Source organism: Aplidium turbinatum, chromosome 11 (genome assembly GCF_918807975.1).
Source record: "Aplidium turbinatum chromosome 11, kaAplTurb1.1, whole genome shotgun sequence".
NCBI classification, from domain to species: domain Eukaryota; kingdom Metazoa; phylum Chordata; class Ascidiacea; order Aplousobranchia; family Polyclinidae; genus Aplidium; species Aplidium turbinatum.
Genome location: NC_137482.1, coordinates 14,966,029 through 14,983,495, shown reverse-complemented (window position 1 = coordinate 14,983,495; position 17,467 = coordinate 14,966,029). Strand labels below are relative to the sequence as shown.

Here is a 17,467-nt window from a genome sequence, read left to right as displayed (position 1 = left end):
CAAGCATCGCAACAGACATGGCGCTACATCAATATAGAAAGAGCTGAATCAAAAGCTTTACAAAATCGAAAACACCAAACAGCTTTTCTCATGTTTTTTCAAATGGTGCTATTTATAAGATATTGTCATTTAGAATAAAAACAAAATTACATTATTTTATACCGTAACTTTTGTCCTGCATCTCACCCATCGACAATGCAATGTAATCTCACTCGGCCAACGCTTTGTTTCCTTTTTACAGTAATTTATTAGTCTTGTGGTAACTAAAAGTTGTTTTAACGTATCAAAAGTGAAACCAAGATGCAGCATACAAAGCACTCGCAAAATTCTCAGTAAGATTTTCTCTGATTAATTATGCTTGTTCCATTTCTGTGTTTATTATTATTAGGGCCATTTAAAGTCATTAAAGTCATATTTTTTTCTATGCATCACTAAGTCGTGAAATCAATTTTAACGCAAAAACCGCATCCCTATGAGGTATATTAAGAAAGTTATGAAGTCATATAAAGTCATATTTTTCTGGTTAGGTCATATATCAGCTTTTTAAGTTAAATAGTCATATTTTTGAGTTATAAAGTCATACCGTTGTATACTTTAAATAAAAAATACCAATTTAAGCGGTGAAGCAATTAAGCACTAAGAAAGTAAGGCAATTTCTGATTGAACGAAGGCAAACTGTAGGATTAGCCTACATATATAACACTTACAGTCACAGACCTACATTTTATGAGGTCACACATTGAGGTCAACTTAATACTCAAAATGGAAAGTTGTACGTACACCATCAAAGATGCCCATGCTGATCTAAATGCCCTTGATTTCGGAAAAGATCGGCTTGAGCTCAAAAATTACATTAAGAAGCGATTAGACAAAAACGATGTGAAACAAAATATGGAGCTACTAAAGACAAGACATTTCACCAGCGCTTTATGCAAAACTGCAGAAGTGTCAACCCATGTCAGCGTCTGTGGAGCGCTCATTTTTCTTACTAAAGTCATTTTTAGGTCCAAATCGTAACTTTAAAGACTCTAACATTCCACACTACATGAAACTGTACTACAACAGTGGTTTAAAATAAAAATGGATGTGTATTACTGTTATGTTGCGTATGTTTTACTCGTTAGTTCCGTGAGTGACGTTGTTCGTATGTAAAAATAAACGATTTTCACATAAAGTCATATAAAGTCATATTTTCCAAAAAATAAAGTCATATTATTGATTTTTTAAGGTCATATAAAAATGGCCCTAATTATTATACTGTACAGGTGCACACGTAATACGCACGGAAGTGTACAACACACACGTAGCTTTGATGTTGTTCATTGCACTGTTGTGAAAGCACAAAATCAGCTTCCAAAAAGCAGTTGTGCTACGGTCGGTGAAGAAACAACAGCTGCCACAAAAAAGGAAATTACGCAGACACTGTGCACTTAACTGCGGCTGTTGGATTGGAGACCTTAGGCTAAGCGAAGATTCTGTATAACCATCTCTGGTATAAGTCTTGCGGCCATAATCTGTTCATGTTACCAAGGCATGTACATTGTACAACTCTTTGTAATCTTTATTCGCGCACCCTTGTAATTGACTAATTGTAGACATAATGTTGAAACTTCACCCGCCGTTGAGAAGTCGGCAGCTGATACCCACGTAAAATTATCTGTATTTTTGGCCATTTGCAGAAAGATAAACACTAAAATTTGTCAAACTTCTGTTGTTTGACTAACTGCGCTTGCGCCTGAAGCCACATCAATATCAAGTCATGTCGATCCCACCTCAACTTAGAGTGTTGACTGTTGATGTCAGGTATATGAAGCAGCTGTTATTATGTCTTCCACAATAAAGCAATCCGCTATTTTATTTGCTTAAAGCACGTTTATGTTGCTTCACGCACCATCATGTGACGTTACATTTACAAATAGATTTTGTTGTGTAATAAAACTTAAATTATGATTCAGTTGGTAACAATACATCAAACCCAACAATTAAACGAAAGCCATATCAATCGTAAAAAGGAAAAATTAATAGTATATAGCCACAGGCTTGTATAACATCCAATAAACAGCTTATACTTGATTCAAACTATATAAAAGATCACAAAGGCCAAAACCACAGCAATTATATCGCTTTTAACTCAATTGCCGTTCAAGCAAAAACTGAAGTTAACTGAGTTCTACAGAAGTTAAGCCAAGTAGGCGCACGGCCGCGTTCGTATTCGTCATACTGTACGTCCTGTACTGCAGCAGCACCACCAAGTTTTCTTTGTATTCAATTTTGCGGCTGTTCAGTGTTCACGTGTTTTAAAAACATGAACGTTGTTTTTGGTTGAAACTCACTGTTGCGAAGTAATGGGATACAATTAGTGACTACATTGAAACCAGCGAGTGAATACTGGATAAGTAACCTCTACTTCGAGTACACGACTTTATAACACCGCACAATAAAAAAAATAATCATTAGCAGATTAAATTTTGCTATACCACTACTCCACTAGCAATATGCGCTACACCAGCAATATGCACAAGATCAATTAAACTAAAAAATAGTTATAGGCACCTAGTTAGAAATTTAGTTTTGCCTATCTAGTAATATCTTAACCGAGCCTCGCGTCATGCGGGCATGGTGGCATATTTGTCGCGTCATACGGGCATGGTGGCATATGTGTTGCTTCATTCGGGTATGGTGGTATACAGATCGCGTCATTCTGACTTGGTCATAAAGACTTGGTCCTTCCTAATTTACATGACAATCATCAAATATCTTTATTCAATACAATCGAGAAAATTAAAAAAGTTGAACACCCAAAAAATAGTCAGCGTACGCCTGGGTGGAAAACCGTTTGACAAACCTTCGCAACAACGTTCATTATTTGAAGTTATGTGCTCAATCTGATGATAATCCTGTTTTTCTCTTTTAGTGTTTTAGTTAACTGAGAAATAGTAGCAGAACTGTGATACAGTACTGTTTCCACTTAACAACAGATCGTTAGTTACCGAAATAACATTGGATTTCAATAATTTTGTCAAGTCAGATTGAGCCGAAGAACGACTTTTTCTGAAACTTAAAAATGGAAGCCGTATAATGCCGGGTGCGTTATTTGGCAGAATGCATAACATGGAAATATTGTGCACTGGTACTGAAATGATTTTGCATGTGAATCATGAAACTTCAAAAATACAGAGATTTTTTATGTTATACGATGCTTTTGATAAAGCTAAATGTTTTATGGATACAAAACCATTGAAGGTTTGCGACAAACTACTCAAGTTTGTGGAAGACATCCTCTACTCAAGTGCATTGTATTCAATACAATCCCACAAAACTTAGTGGCGACACCCTACAAGATCGGGGTCTGCTACTATTCGGTGAGTCCGATTCGGTTAGTCCGATTCGGTGAGTTCCTAACTTCTAACCCCTAACCCTAAAACGGCAATGATAATTAGGCTACGGTACCCGATAATTTTAAAAAAAAAATCCCCCGTTAAGGGATCGAACTCACCGAATCGGACTCACCGAAAAGGGCCATTCCGACAAGATCGCCTCTGCAATGATGATACCTTTCAGCCAAAATCACACAGAAGATGCCATGATCACGATTACGTTGGAACCGCTATCAACTGAGAAGCAGCATTCTATTCAAAAACACCTTAGTTGGTGCTTTGGTAGTGGACGACTAGCGCTAGAGAGACTGGTCCAAACTACATCGGTTGGACAGTGGGCAACCATCACCAAGATCTGATGACACTGCACCGAGGTCTACAGTCTAAACCACGCCCATGGACGTCGAAAACAGCGTAAAAGAGTCGAACATACGGACTCGTCACTACAATAAACAACCAGCATGCAAAAATTTTCCAATTTTAAATTTAACGAGAAGTGTCGTCAACCCAATTATGTTTTTAGCTGACCAGACCATGAGCTTTGCTGACGTATAGCAAAGTGCATTGCTTATTAAATATAAGTTATGAATTGTGAGGAAAACATTTATATGTCTGCATTACAAATCTAAAACATTTGCCTTTTATCTTCATTCAATTTTCTATAGTTGTTACAAACCTGATTATGATTTATCGTAAAAATATAACAATCACTGACACCAACTTAATTGTCCTGCTTATCCACCTTGCTTTGATTTTTAGTCAAGTTGCGAGAAACTTTTTATAACCACGTGTTGAAGCTTCTGTGCCACTGGTTGCTGGACACCTGCAAAGTTTATTCATGTAATGCTTTCCTGAAAAATATCAAACTTACACTTTCCTGCCAAAACATTTCATTGCACGATCGAAAAAGACTACGCAATTTTGGAATCAAGTAGCTAGAACCATTTTGTGGGGTCCACGTCTTAGGCGCTGACAGTTAGGCGCTGGTTTAATAGGCGCGCACACTGTGGCGTCTGGATATTTAGGTGCGGAGCACTGTGGCACCCGGTCATTTAGGTGCTATTCCTAGTAAAGTCTGTAGATCAGTGGTTCCCAAACTGTGGTACGCGTACCACTAGTGGTACGCGAAGGTCTTTCAGATGGTACGCGAGAAACTCACTGAAGTTGACACGTGGATGTCCATGGTTGACAGCAGTTAAAATAAAATAATACAATTTGCGATTTTGCGCAAACTTTCTGATTACTCAATGTGCATTATTGTGTCATAATTAATTTTATTCGTAGGAGATTCAAGTATTTATTACGCAACATGTAGGTCAGTGGCTTTTAAACTTTTCGTTTCGACGTTTTTAAAAAAATTGTTGGACTTGCAACGCACTCAGCGTCAGCGATAGAAATTTCAGTCATTTTTATTTATTTGTGTCTCTGTAGCCTTTATTTGTCGCGCGACGAAATGAATTGAGAATTGCGCTATGTGATTGTTAAACCATAAGCATTTGCAACAGTTTCGTAATGATGAGTTCTCATGCGCATGTCAGGCAATAACAATATCTGTGAGCGCTTTATCATGCAATGGAGCTTAGATACGAAGCGGAATCATTGTGCGACGCTCTTAAAAATTGAAACTACGCACCAACAGCGTGGCAACGTACAGTTTGAAAACCTCTGACCAGGGTTGTTTAACAGAAAAGCCAAAACTTTTCAGTGTTCAATGTTGCTACTGATAGTAGCAGCAGTAGTGCACCCTATTTATTGGTCTTCTACTAATTCGACAGCTCAACAGCTTACTGTAATTATATTTAGACTAATATTAAAATCTTTTAGTCTTGAAGCGCTGTGCTAATATTTGTTAAAGTTTTCTTGCCTTTAATTGTATATTTTTGAGATTTTTTGGTTGTAGCGGTTGGTGGTACGCGAGCACTGTATGAAACTGCTAAATGGTACGCGAATAGAAAAAGTTTGGGAACCACTGCTGTAGATTGTATCAGCTTGGCAGGGAGGGGCGTAGAGCAATGCTTTTCACACAAAATATTATATTGAACAGGAAAATATATTGTTTTGTTAATGCATGTGCGTTGTTGGTCATGGTTTCAGTGAGTGAAGTTGCTTAAACCGGCAATGCTTTTTCACACAAAATGTTATATTCAACAGAAAAAAATATATGGGTGAAGCTGCTTAAACCGGGAATGCTTTTCACACAAAATGTTATATTGAACAGAAAAATACGTGTTTTGTTAATGCGTGTGCGTTGTTGGTCATGGCTTCAGTGAGTGAAGCTGCTTAAACCGGCAATGCTTTTTCACACAAAACGTTATATAAAACAGAAAAATATATGGGTGAAGGCCATAGGCGTCATTTCAGGGGTGCGAAGGGTGCTTGAGCACCCCAAAATGAAAATCTGAGGTAACAACATAAATGCGAGAGCACCCCTGGGCCCTGATTTGCATACAAAATACACCGATTCAAATGGAAATTTGCATTGCTAAATAACGTTTTTTTTTCTTTCTTGAAAGTCGTTTCACCAAAGCGCAATATTTTCAGTGTTTTACATTTGCGTAGCGCACGCATATCAAAATGTGTGTGTGTGGCACGCAGCGCCACACACATCAAAGGCAGACATGATTGTACTACAGACGAAATCGGTTAAGCGAATCACCTATTTGCCAGACGTTTTGATAGGATTATACGATTTATTCGTTTAACCAATTTACAAAAAAAAAGTTTTTTGTGAATGGGCGTAATTATTGGGAAGATGTCTGTGCTGACTAGGCTGCAACGCACATTACAACTGATACTTCCTACAACTGTTTACAATTCTGGTTAAACCAGTGGTTCTTAACCGGGGAGGCGCGCCCCCCCAGTGGGCGTGAAGCCTCTCTGAGGGGGGGTGCGAGCTCTACAACAATTTCAATTTTTTTTAATTATTTTAATGTCCTAGGACCTATGGCTGTTTGTCATATTTTGTATTTTATTGTATTTATTTGCGAAGCATTGAATACTCTCAACCGTTAGCTTCAAGGGAAAAACATCAACATCATTACTTAGGCATCATGACATCATTCTAACTTTTATAGCCAAACTTGACCTCTGGAAGAGTCGAATTGAACAAGGAAATCCAGCGAGCTTCAGTAACTTGGATTCTGCTCTCAAAGATGGTAACTTTGAGTCTGAGTTGAAGAAACAAATAGAAATCCACCTTAATGAATTGAAAGCAGAGTTCATCAAATACTTTCCAGATCTGGATTGAGAAGCGTGAAACCTGGAAGTTCATCAGAAACCAGTTTCAATGCGAAGTAGTTGATATTTTCGAAGAAGGACAAGAGGAGTTTCTTGAGATGAAATTTCTCTCTCTCTGTAGGTATCATGGCTGATACAGCCCTCGATGTACAATGATGTTCCAGTTTGATCGATCTCGTGCGTCTTGCCAAATTTTAGTAGGGTTTTTGATTTGTGGTTGAAAATTGTGCAAAAATGTGAATCTTTGAGCTCCTCTTGACCGTTTTCCTATTGTTTTTTCACTTAAAGATAAATCTTCAAGTTCGCCTTTCCTTATGCTGTGACCCAAGAACTTCAGTTGCTGCCTTTCTATAGATCTCATTATCTGCTGCTCCTGGCCCATCTGTTGGAGAACTGCTCTGTTGGTTCGAAAAGCTGTCCATGGAATTTTGAGAATTCTTCGGTAAAACCACATTTCTGCAGCTTCAAGCTTTTTTCGGGTTTTTGTTGTTAGCGTTTTTGATGAAATTTCACTCCACAGCTAAAGAAGACTTCAAACAACTGGAACTTGATACGTTCTGGGCCAATTACCTTCCTGTTTACCCTCTTATCGCAACTCGGGTTCTTTGAATTCTAACAATGTTTGGATCCACGTATCTTTGTGAAGCTGCATTTTCAGCTCTCGTTGCTATCAAGACCAAGTACAGAAACAGGTTGAGAGTTGAAGGAGACTTACGTTGTTCACTCTTTGGAGTTAAACCTCGCATTAAAAATCTAGTTGCTAAGAAGCAGTGTCAAATATCTCACTGATGTGTACAATAAACAGACAAAAATGCAATTTTTTTGGTATGATATATACTTAATTAAAATCTAGGGGGGCGCGAGGCTCATGACCATTATTGAAATGGGGCTTGATAGAAAAAAGGTTTAGAACCACTGGGTTAAACTTTAAAGAGTTTACTAGTTCTGTGTTACATAACACTATGCAGTATGTTCCAGCCAGCAAAACTGGTCCTTTTTACATTGATTTATCGTCTGCAGACGTTGAATCAATGTAAAAAAGACCAGCTTTGCTGACTGGGAGAGCAAATTGTACGATCAAAGCGTTTTTCTGCAAACTGCGGCAATCGGACTTCTTTTAATCTCACCGATGTCTGTGACGTCACAAACAGCAACGCAAACAGTGGTTCGCTTGTTGCAAACGTGACGGTGATGTTGTGACAGTGAATACGCTACTTCAGAAATTCATTGCACAGCCGTCAATGATCGATATAATGCCAAATATATATGCAGCTTTGGTAACTTACATTGCTATGCCGACTTCTTCCTGTGAAGCCGAACGTTCCTTTTCGTTATTACGACGCTTGAAGACCTACCTTCGCAGCATTCAAACGCAACAACCACTGAACAATTTGGCCGTTATAGGTAGTCATCGCGAATTGGCGGAGAAATTAAACATGGAAGAACTTGTCACGGAGTTGTTTCCAAGACAACGACCCGCAGAAACAAATTTGGATGTGATTAATTTATAGCAAGCCGCATTATAAGGCAGACGTGAACAAATTAAAGTCGAATATATTTCAATATTCAATGTAAGATCACTTTCGCCTTGCATGCAATACCGTATTTACTTGATTGTAAGCCGCGGCTTATAAAGTTTTTTTTCCATCATGTTTGTGGCTTAAATTCAAGGGCGGCTTACATTTTTTCTTTTTCCTTGTCGACTTTGCCATAGATGTTTTGCCCTACTGCGTTGTCTGATGCCGACAATTGTGAAGTTGTGACGTGCATTTTAAATTGTCACATGGATTTATGACGTACATTCGAAAGAAAAAAGGAGTTGTCAGTTTTATTTATGGTCAGGGTTGCCAACCTTGCGGTTTTCAAAATTATATTGTAAAATTATAAGATCATACATAGCCACCTGAAGATATGGCCTGATTAGTCACATTTTGCAGAAATTTCCAGGTTTTTCTAACTTTGGGCAAACGTTTATAGAAATTTTTCTAAAAATTAGATTTTTACGCTTTCTTTATTCTTTTCCCCAGATGACACAAAAGGTTTTAACATCCTCACATGTTGAAAAACAAAGAAAATTTGATTTCGAAGATTTTAGTCAGACTGTTAATTTTCAATAACACTGTCTGATTTTGCGTTTTTCAACTTACTTTTTCTCATTTGCTACTGCTTCCCCAAGGCAACGAAAAAGTTTTATGTCATTAGGAAACCGCAAAAAGTAAAAACATCTCAAAAAATGTCAGTCAAGCACTAGCAGTAGCTGTAACCAAAATCTGCAAAATGTGACAAATCAGGCCGCATCTCCAGGTGGCCATGGATCATATATATAACAGTATTTGCGGCTTACATTAAATTTTTAACACTATCACATGCGGCTTACAATCAAGGGTGGCTTACAATCAAGCGCGGCTTACAATCAAGTAAATATGGTACTTGTTATCATTTCTATCTGATCGTTTGACATACCGCTGCAGTCTATTCGATTACACATACGACAAAATTATCTTCTTTTATGTTGATTCGACGTTTCATGACGTAGGCTAAACATGGTTGAATTTACTATTAGATTGAGTCATTTGTTTTAACATTTTCCATCGGTCAGGTTTTCAATTGATTAGCCTATATTGACAATTTTCATAAGATAACTTAGAGCACCCCTAATTTCGTCAAATTTAAAAAAAAATTACGCCAATGGGTGAAGCTGCTTGAACCGGCAATGCTTTTCACACAAAATGTTATATTAAAGAGAAAAATATGTCATGGCTTCAGTGAGTGAAGTTGCTTAAACCGGCAATGCTTTTTCACACAAAATGTTATATTAAACATCTCATGTGATCGACGTAGACGCACAATCTTGACATCAAATGAAAGCATACATCTTTAGCTATCCGAAGATGCGGGTCTGCTACTATTCGGCGAGTCCGATTCGGCGAGTTCCCTATTCGGCGAGAGCCCTTTTCGGCGAGAGTCCTTTTCGGCGAGTGCCCTATTCGGCGAGTTTTTGAAATTTTTGAAAGGAAATTATCGGGTACCATAGCCTAATTATAATTGCCGTTTTTACATCGTTTTAACGTCGCTAAACGTTGAAATCGTGCAGAAAGGAATAAAAATAAAATGTTTGAACTATTAAATTAAAATTCGTCATGTCAGTTCAGTTGTTTTTATTTCTGACCATCATATGAAAAACAATACACGTCAACATAGCAAAGGTAGAAGCGACAAAACGCGAACGTTAAAACGTGCTTGTGACCGAAGTAAGTTATTGAGTTGAAAGAAATTTAGCACGGTCGCAACACTTTCAGAAAAATTTAAGATATGAAGGGAAAATAAAACACAGAAAATGTTACAAAAAAAAAAAAAAAAATAGATCATGTTTATGTCTATAAGTTAGTACTTTTGAATAGTTAAAATGATTAGTTTGGACCAACAAATGTGTGGCCTACAGCTTGGATTGAAAGGAAATTATCGGGTACGTAGCCTAGTTATCCCGACCAGCAAAAATTTGTTCCAAGAACACAGTTCATTTTTACATTGTAGTAACAGAATGAAAAGGCTAAACAAATGTGTGGCCTATCGTGTTAACGTCGCTAAACGTTGAAATCGTGTAGAAAAGGGAGCTTTTGCTGACTAGGATACTTTGAAACTGAGAAACATTCACAGAAGCCCTACGATTTGTTCCAAGAACCCATTTAGCATAACATTTCATTTGTACATTGATTCAACGTCTGAATACATTATCTTAAAAATGCAACGTATCGTAGGGCTTCTGTGAATGTTTCTCAGTTTCAACGTATCCTAGTCAGCAAAAGCACCCTTTTCTACACGATTTCAACGTTTAGCGACGTTAAAACGATAGGCCACACATTTGGTTAGCCTTTTCATTCTGTTACTACAATGTAAAAATGAACTGTTAGGCTAACTGGGTTCTTGGAACAAATTTCTGCTGGTCGGGATAACTAGGCTACGGTAGCCTACCCGATAATTTCCTTTCAATCTAAGCTGTAGGAGTGTAGGTCACACATTTGTTGATCCAAACTAATCATTTTAACCATAGGCGCCTAAGCCGTGGGGGCCAGGCCCCCACGCATATTTCCGCGTGGGAGCAACTTTTTATGCGGCATTGATACATAAAACAATAGATGAACTAGCGATCGGCAGCAGGAAAACATTTTTAAATGCAAACCGCAACAGCTTCGCAGTAAATAATCACTAGAACGAGTAGCGATGCTGCAATCCCACCCGACAAAAAAATCTGTCAGTTTTACGTTGATTTAACGTCTGCAGACGTTGAATCAATGTAAAAATGACTGATTTTGCTGCCTGTGACATAGCAAAAATCTACCAAATTTGCGTCGATTCAATGTCATCAGATGTTGAATGCACCCAAAAACAACATAATTTGCTACGTTGATGCAGCGTGCGTTTAACTTAATGCGCTTGCAAACTGCCTCGCTGTCGCTTTCGAAAGTCGAAACCTCTGCAGAGAATTGTCGCGGCAGTGAATCGGTTGCTGTGAAAATGAACTTGAAGTCTCGGCCCGAGGTTACCACTAACCAACGTAACAAGGGCTGGTACAAACCGCACTGCCCACAGTCGCACAAGCGGCATAATCAACACAACAACGGACTCGCGCAAACTGCATGGCGCACACACGTCCGTTGCCATAGAAACCCGATCAAAAGCGGGGAATATGCGCATCTTTTGTTTCATCTGCAACACGAAAACGGGCGTATTACAGCGAATTGAAACTTGAAAGCTGGTCAGTGGTCAGCCATAAGTTGCGATATTGTAGTGAAAAGGGAGCAATGTCAAGTCGAAAACTTAATCAAACGTCTCACTGTAACTATTTTTCAAGGGCTGTTTACGGATGTCAGCAACTTTTAAATTCATTAAAGGTGACGTGCTGTTGAATTGATGTAAACATGAATGATTTTGCTTTCAACAGGTATACAGTATTTTCAAGCATATGATCAAGTTAGTATTTTCATTCCATTTACAGTATACCTTTTAGTAAACCTTTTCGTCTCTTGTTTCATGCTAATAAATCTAGTTCGTTGCTAAACTTTATGTTGCGCTTAGCTTAAAGAGTCGCAGTCCATCAACCGCTAGCCAACGCAGACGCATAGCATGTGTTTTGGTCGAGCTTTGTTTATAATAATTAACGGTAGGTCGAACGTAGCGATAACTCCGAGTGTGGCAATAAAAGCAATCCTAGTGTGACGACATAATTACGTCATCCATCTGCGTGACATTTCGCTGAATTTACGTTGCTGCTGATGAAACACGCTTTCGCCCCCACGGCCAAAAAAATAGTTAGGCGCCTATGATTTTAACTATTCAAAAGTACTAACTTATAGACATTAACATTATTTTTTTTGTAACATTTTCTTTATTTTATTTTTCCTTCATATCTTAAATTTTTCTGAAGGTGATGCAACCTTGCCAAATTTCTTTCAACTCAATAACTTACTTCGGTCACAAGCACGTTTTAACGTTCGCGTTTTGTCGCTTCTACCTTTTTCTACAGCTTTGCTGTGTTGACGTGAATTGTTTTTGATATCATGATCAGAAATAAAAACAACTGAACTGACATGACGAATTCAAGCACGTTTTAACGTTCGCGTTTTGTCGCTTCTACCTCTGCTATGTTGACGTGTATTGTTTTTGATATGATGGTCAAAAATAACTGAACTGACATGACGAATTCAAGCACGTTTTAACGTTCGCGTTTTGTCGCTTCTACCTTTGCTATGTTGACGTGTATTGTTTTTGATATGATGGTCAAAAATAGAAATAACTGAACTGACATGACGAATTTTAATTTAATAGTTCAAACATTTTATTTTTATTCCTTTCTGCACGATTTCAACGTTTAGCGACGTTAAAACGATGTAAAAACGGCAATTGCAATTAGGCTTTGGTACCCGATAATTTCCTTTTAAAAATTTCAAAAACTCGCCGAATAGGGCACTCGCCGAAAAAGGCTCTCGCCGAATAGGGATCTCGCCGAATCGGACTAGTCGAATCGGACTCGCCGAATCGGACTCGCCGAAACGGGCCATTCCGCGAAGATGCAAAGCTTTGCAATAAAATTTCAAACATTCAATGTACAACTAGCAACTTTCCATACGGTATTTTTTCTAATTTCTAAAAAAATTTAAAATTGGCAAAAAAGTGTACTTCATTATAATTTTTACTACCCAAGCATGGTACAATAATATGAAAATATATGTAGTTTAATCGAATGCCAAAACAATTCTGCACATGAGAAAAATTTTACTTTGTTTCTGCGCGCAATGCTTTAGGCGGTACAGCAGAATGATTATGGAAAAATTTGAAAAATTTTAATCAAAAAGTTTACGTAATTTAACCTACAGTCTATTTGATCGAGAAATTCCAAAGTAAGGGGTTGCCTAGCCAGTTTTGACTGCCAATTCCAATGAGTAAAAGAAAAAAAATCCACTGTGTCCACATCTTTAAGAAGTCCTCATCTGATAACTGCACCGCCAAAATATTTTTTTGTAATTAGCCAAAAAAGGACAGGCAAAGACTATGGATCTGTCATCATTTAAGTAACATTTTTTTGCTTGAAATAGGCTACCTTTTAACCTTGAACGTAGGGATACTTCCTTGGTCATCATGGCAAAAACCCCAAGGCGTGTGTATACGTCCGTGGTCGCGAAAGAGTTAACTAAAAATGAACTCAATAATGTTCGGAAGCTTGAATAATTTATTGATAAAGCTTTCACCAACGCAAACCTGGACTAACAACAAATAAAACAATAATAAATCAATAAAACAACAATATATTTTTCTGTTCAATATAACATTTGTGTGAAAAGCATTGCCGGTTTAAGCAGCTTCACTCACGGAAGCCATGATATAATTTTCTGGCAAGCTGCCAAGCTGAAACAATCTACAGACTTAACTAGGAATAGCACCTAAATGACTGGGCGCCACAGTGCTCCGCATCTAAATATCCAGACGCCACAGTGTGCGCGCCTATTAGACCAGCGCCTAACTGTCAGTGCCTAAAAGACTTGCTCCCATTTTGTGATCTTCAACCTCACTAGCGTCACTACACAAGCGACAGGACATTAAACGAACAACACATGACTTAGTGAACACTGGTCAATTTCTGCATTTGTTCTATAAGAACTTTATGCAACCATTTAATGTGCTGGTTTGTTTTTCACAATATTGGTTGGCTAAACCGCACACAACTGAACATCAAAATGGCGGTCCATTGATGGAATTGTAAGCCACTGCTACTTTGGAACCATCTATCAAGAATAAGCGATGTTTTGCAAAGCATTTTTTTTAAAAAGTTGGTGCGGTTTCGATTTGTTGTTCCTCTTTTATGAGTTGCGTGTGACAAAATCGTTTGTCAAATGGAAAGCACCATGTGTCTTCTGCGGTTTATTGTAAGATTCAAGTTGGCTTGCAGCCATATCTTCAATGAATAAAAGTTTCCTTTGTTTCCAATAGCAAAACTACAATAAATTTAAGTTTCTTCTAAACTGGTTGAAAGAAAATGCCAAGCGCAAAACATGCAAAACAAGTGACACTATTCATGAGCAATGACAAAAAGTACGGGTATTTGTGATGTTTGTTTGGGCGCTGCTGCAATAGCGAGATCACACTATTCAGCAAGAGAGTCGCAAGCGAGATTTTATTCGATCGAAAAGTTAAAATTCTTATCTGTAACAGGAAGCCAACTTCCTTCATCAAAACTTCCACACCAACATTAACCCGCTTCTCCGTTGTGTTTGTTTGATCAACTTTTTTGCTTCTTATTATATTTTATTGCTTTGTTTCAAGACAAGGTTTGTTTCATGCTATTTTATAAGAGATGTATTTGGTAACACCGTTAAACAGACGCTTGGTTCATTCTTATTATTATATTCTCACCAAGAACAACATTCTCACCCTCCAAATACATACTGCGATACTGGTAGACAAATATTTTGTGATTCCAAATTGTATTTTTTGTTCTGCATCTTGGAAGCAGATATATTACGCTTCCACGTGGTTAATTGAACAAATCAGGCTCGCGGTTGTATCACGCTGACGAGTCTCTGCGCTATTCACTAGATACGAAATTTTGTATTATCACAGGTTAATGAAATACACTACGGCGTTGCGTCTTTCAATTTAAATAAAAGTTTATAAATGACACTTTATTGACAGCTGACATAAATACTTCATAGCAAACCACAAAATAATGGAAACACAGAAAAGTTTATCTCCATGACTGAAAACGAATGTTACGTTGAATGAAAAAAACATGAACACTGATTGAAAATTCGAAGACGACATGACAGGACAAGGAGACAGAAAATTAAATAAACAAACGATGGAAAACACTACTGCGTGTTAAAACATAAACAATCGGCAAAAATGTGACAATATGGACAACTACGGTCGCCAACCGTCGAAGCAAAATTAACACTGACTAAGCAATTGCATCACTGCAGGTCAATCTACAACGTCTAGGTTTATGAAGCATACAATTGATGTCAGATGGAACAACTGTTTAATTTTTTTTTAAAGAGACAATACTGACCTTCCAAGATAGGCCACAAACGCTATTTGATGCACTACATCGAAAGCAATGTAGGCCAGATTGTAACTAATAAATACAGTTTCTTCGACTGAGTGATCAGCGAAACCTCCTACTCAAAAACCATACATATTGTGTAACTGTAAACTATGAGGTAATTGCTGTGCTGTCTCACGCACAATAGAGACCTTCAAGAGAGTTGTTAGCTCCACTTGTGTTATATTATAATTTGTGAAGTACAGCAAGACTGATGCATGTAGTGAAGCTTTTGTTAAAGGAAATAAACAAAAACTATGGGACAAAATCAATTCCATGTAGCCTTTTTGGCATTGAAAAAAAAACAAAAAACGTTTGATTGTGCCCCAAAGGGACTTGCATCTCACAACAATTACATATCTCAACATCCCATCACAGTGGTTCATTGTTGAAAGGAGCCTGAAGAGTTATGTACAAACCAAAAAAGTGTATTTTGAATAATCCTAAAATTCTACATAGATATGCATATCATTACAGCTTACCAGATTACAGCTGACTAATGAATACCTCTGAGCTACCCAAATTTTGAGTGCACCACACTATTTAGTTAGCATAATCAAATCAGTCTCAAATCGTATACAACATTACTAATATCTCAAATAGATTTAGAGTTAGGTCAAATAAGACAAAATAAACAAACTTACAGTTTTGATTTTTCAGAATTTTCCATCTTCTCGAAAATGAAGAAATTTTTAGGTTTAATGGACTTTGATCTTTTTATATCTCCAACTTTTATCAATTATTATACTAAACAAGTCATTTGCAATAGGCTAGTGGCATATTAGCTTAATCCTTGAAAAAATTTAACTTGCATTATTTTTACTGTATTATATACAGTATAATATACACAGGCCTCTAAGCTCAATTTTTTTTCCGGCGACCAAGCATGGCCTACCAGAGCTTCTTCCCAGCGGCCAAATTCTTATGCCCAGCAGCCAAAATAAAAAATTGTGTTTTTAAACATCCGTTAATTGATATCGTGAACAACGCAAACAAGGCCCTGAGACATATTTTATACAAAGTTAAGCCCCAGGATTACAATAAATTACTTACTGATAATGGATTGGTCAAATGCGGTTGCATTTAAATGCACTGCTTCTCAAGTAAGTGTAGAGAGCTAGTCTTCGAGTTTTTATAGGTTGACAGCGACTGTCATTCTTTGCCTTCTTTACTAAAATTTTGTGTTTACCTTAAGTCTTAACCGGAGTCTTAAATATGCTTTTTTGGTGCTTATGTTGAAGCGCGGGAACGTTTTATTTTTCTCTTGTATTTTAAATGGCTAAATCGTCACTTCCGTAGGGTGGCAAATGACTAGTAGACGATATGGTCGTCTCGTTGTCTTCCTGTCGGTATTGAAACTTGTGTAACTTACTTGCATTGTGTATTGCATTGTGTATATTACTTGCATATTTCAAACATGTACTATGTTCCTGCTACTGACAAATAAGCCATTGATTGATTGATTGTTTGTGAAAAAAGATTGCGGGTGAAGAGTAAATCGTTTCTAAGACCAACGGAATGGAGAAATGTTGGCTTGTGGAAGCCGGCGACCAAGCATGGCCTACGGCCCGGTAGTTTCGGATGCCATTTAATGACTTTTTGTGGTTGTGGCCGCCGGGAGCTCAGAGGCCTGTATGCAAAAGCGTACACAGGGGGGCATTGGGCCATGCCTATTAGAGTATTAATGATCATCATTTGAAATGACTATTTTGAATCAGTAACACCATTAAATCTATGCTATTTTGTTGCAGTTTACAAAAGAAATAATACTACACATTCTTACTTTCTTGGAAAATGTGTTTCAACGATTAATAGCATAAGACTTGTCCAAAACTAAATGCTCGTGAAACAGCGAAGATGTTCAATAATGGCATCCAGAAGAGTTGACCAAGATTATCCAGCGTATAAGCCCAATTTAGTCCGGTGCTTAAGTACTGAATGTATAGGAGTTGCAGAGAATCATCCCCCGCTTAATAGGCCCACTTGCTTAACAAGCAAGGACTACTGTATTAAATTATTTTTCTGATGAGGGCATAGAGTTTTGCCAAGAACAATTTTGTATGTGCGTTATCAATCTCATTAAAGTGAAATTAATTGCATCACTAATAAACAAGAACCAACAGGCTATAGATTACATCTAACTTGAATAGCTGGCGAATAATACTACAGCTTAACCCTATCTTAATATGACACGGGGTTTTATGAGGACGCCCCACTCTAGTAGTGAAATATTTCACAGAAGGAAATATGTTAGAAA

General features: G+C 37.6%; 1 protein-coding gene across 1 annotated transcript in view; it reads right to left on the bottom strand.

The window, feature by feature from the left end:
* The window catches only part of LOC145779779 (protein Aster-B-like), a 45,358-nt gene extending 29,392 nt beyond the window's left edge, over nt 1–15,966 (bottom strand). The window contains exon 1 of the mRNA XM_082591421.1: nt 15,855–15,966. Coding sequence (XP_082447547.1) covers nt 15,855–15,880 — 26 coding nt within the window. The 5' untranslated portion in view covers nt 15,881–15,966. The remainder of the gene's footprint in view (nt 1–15,854) is intronic.
* Between the last annotated feature and the right edge of the window lie 1,501 nt (nt 15,967–17,467).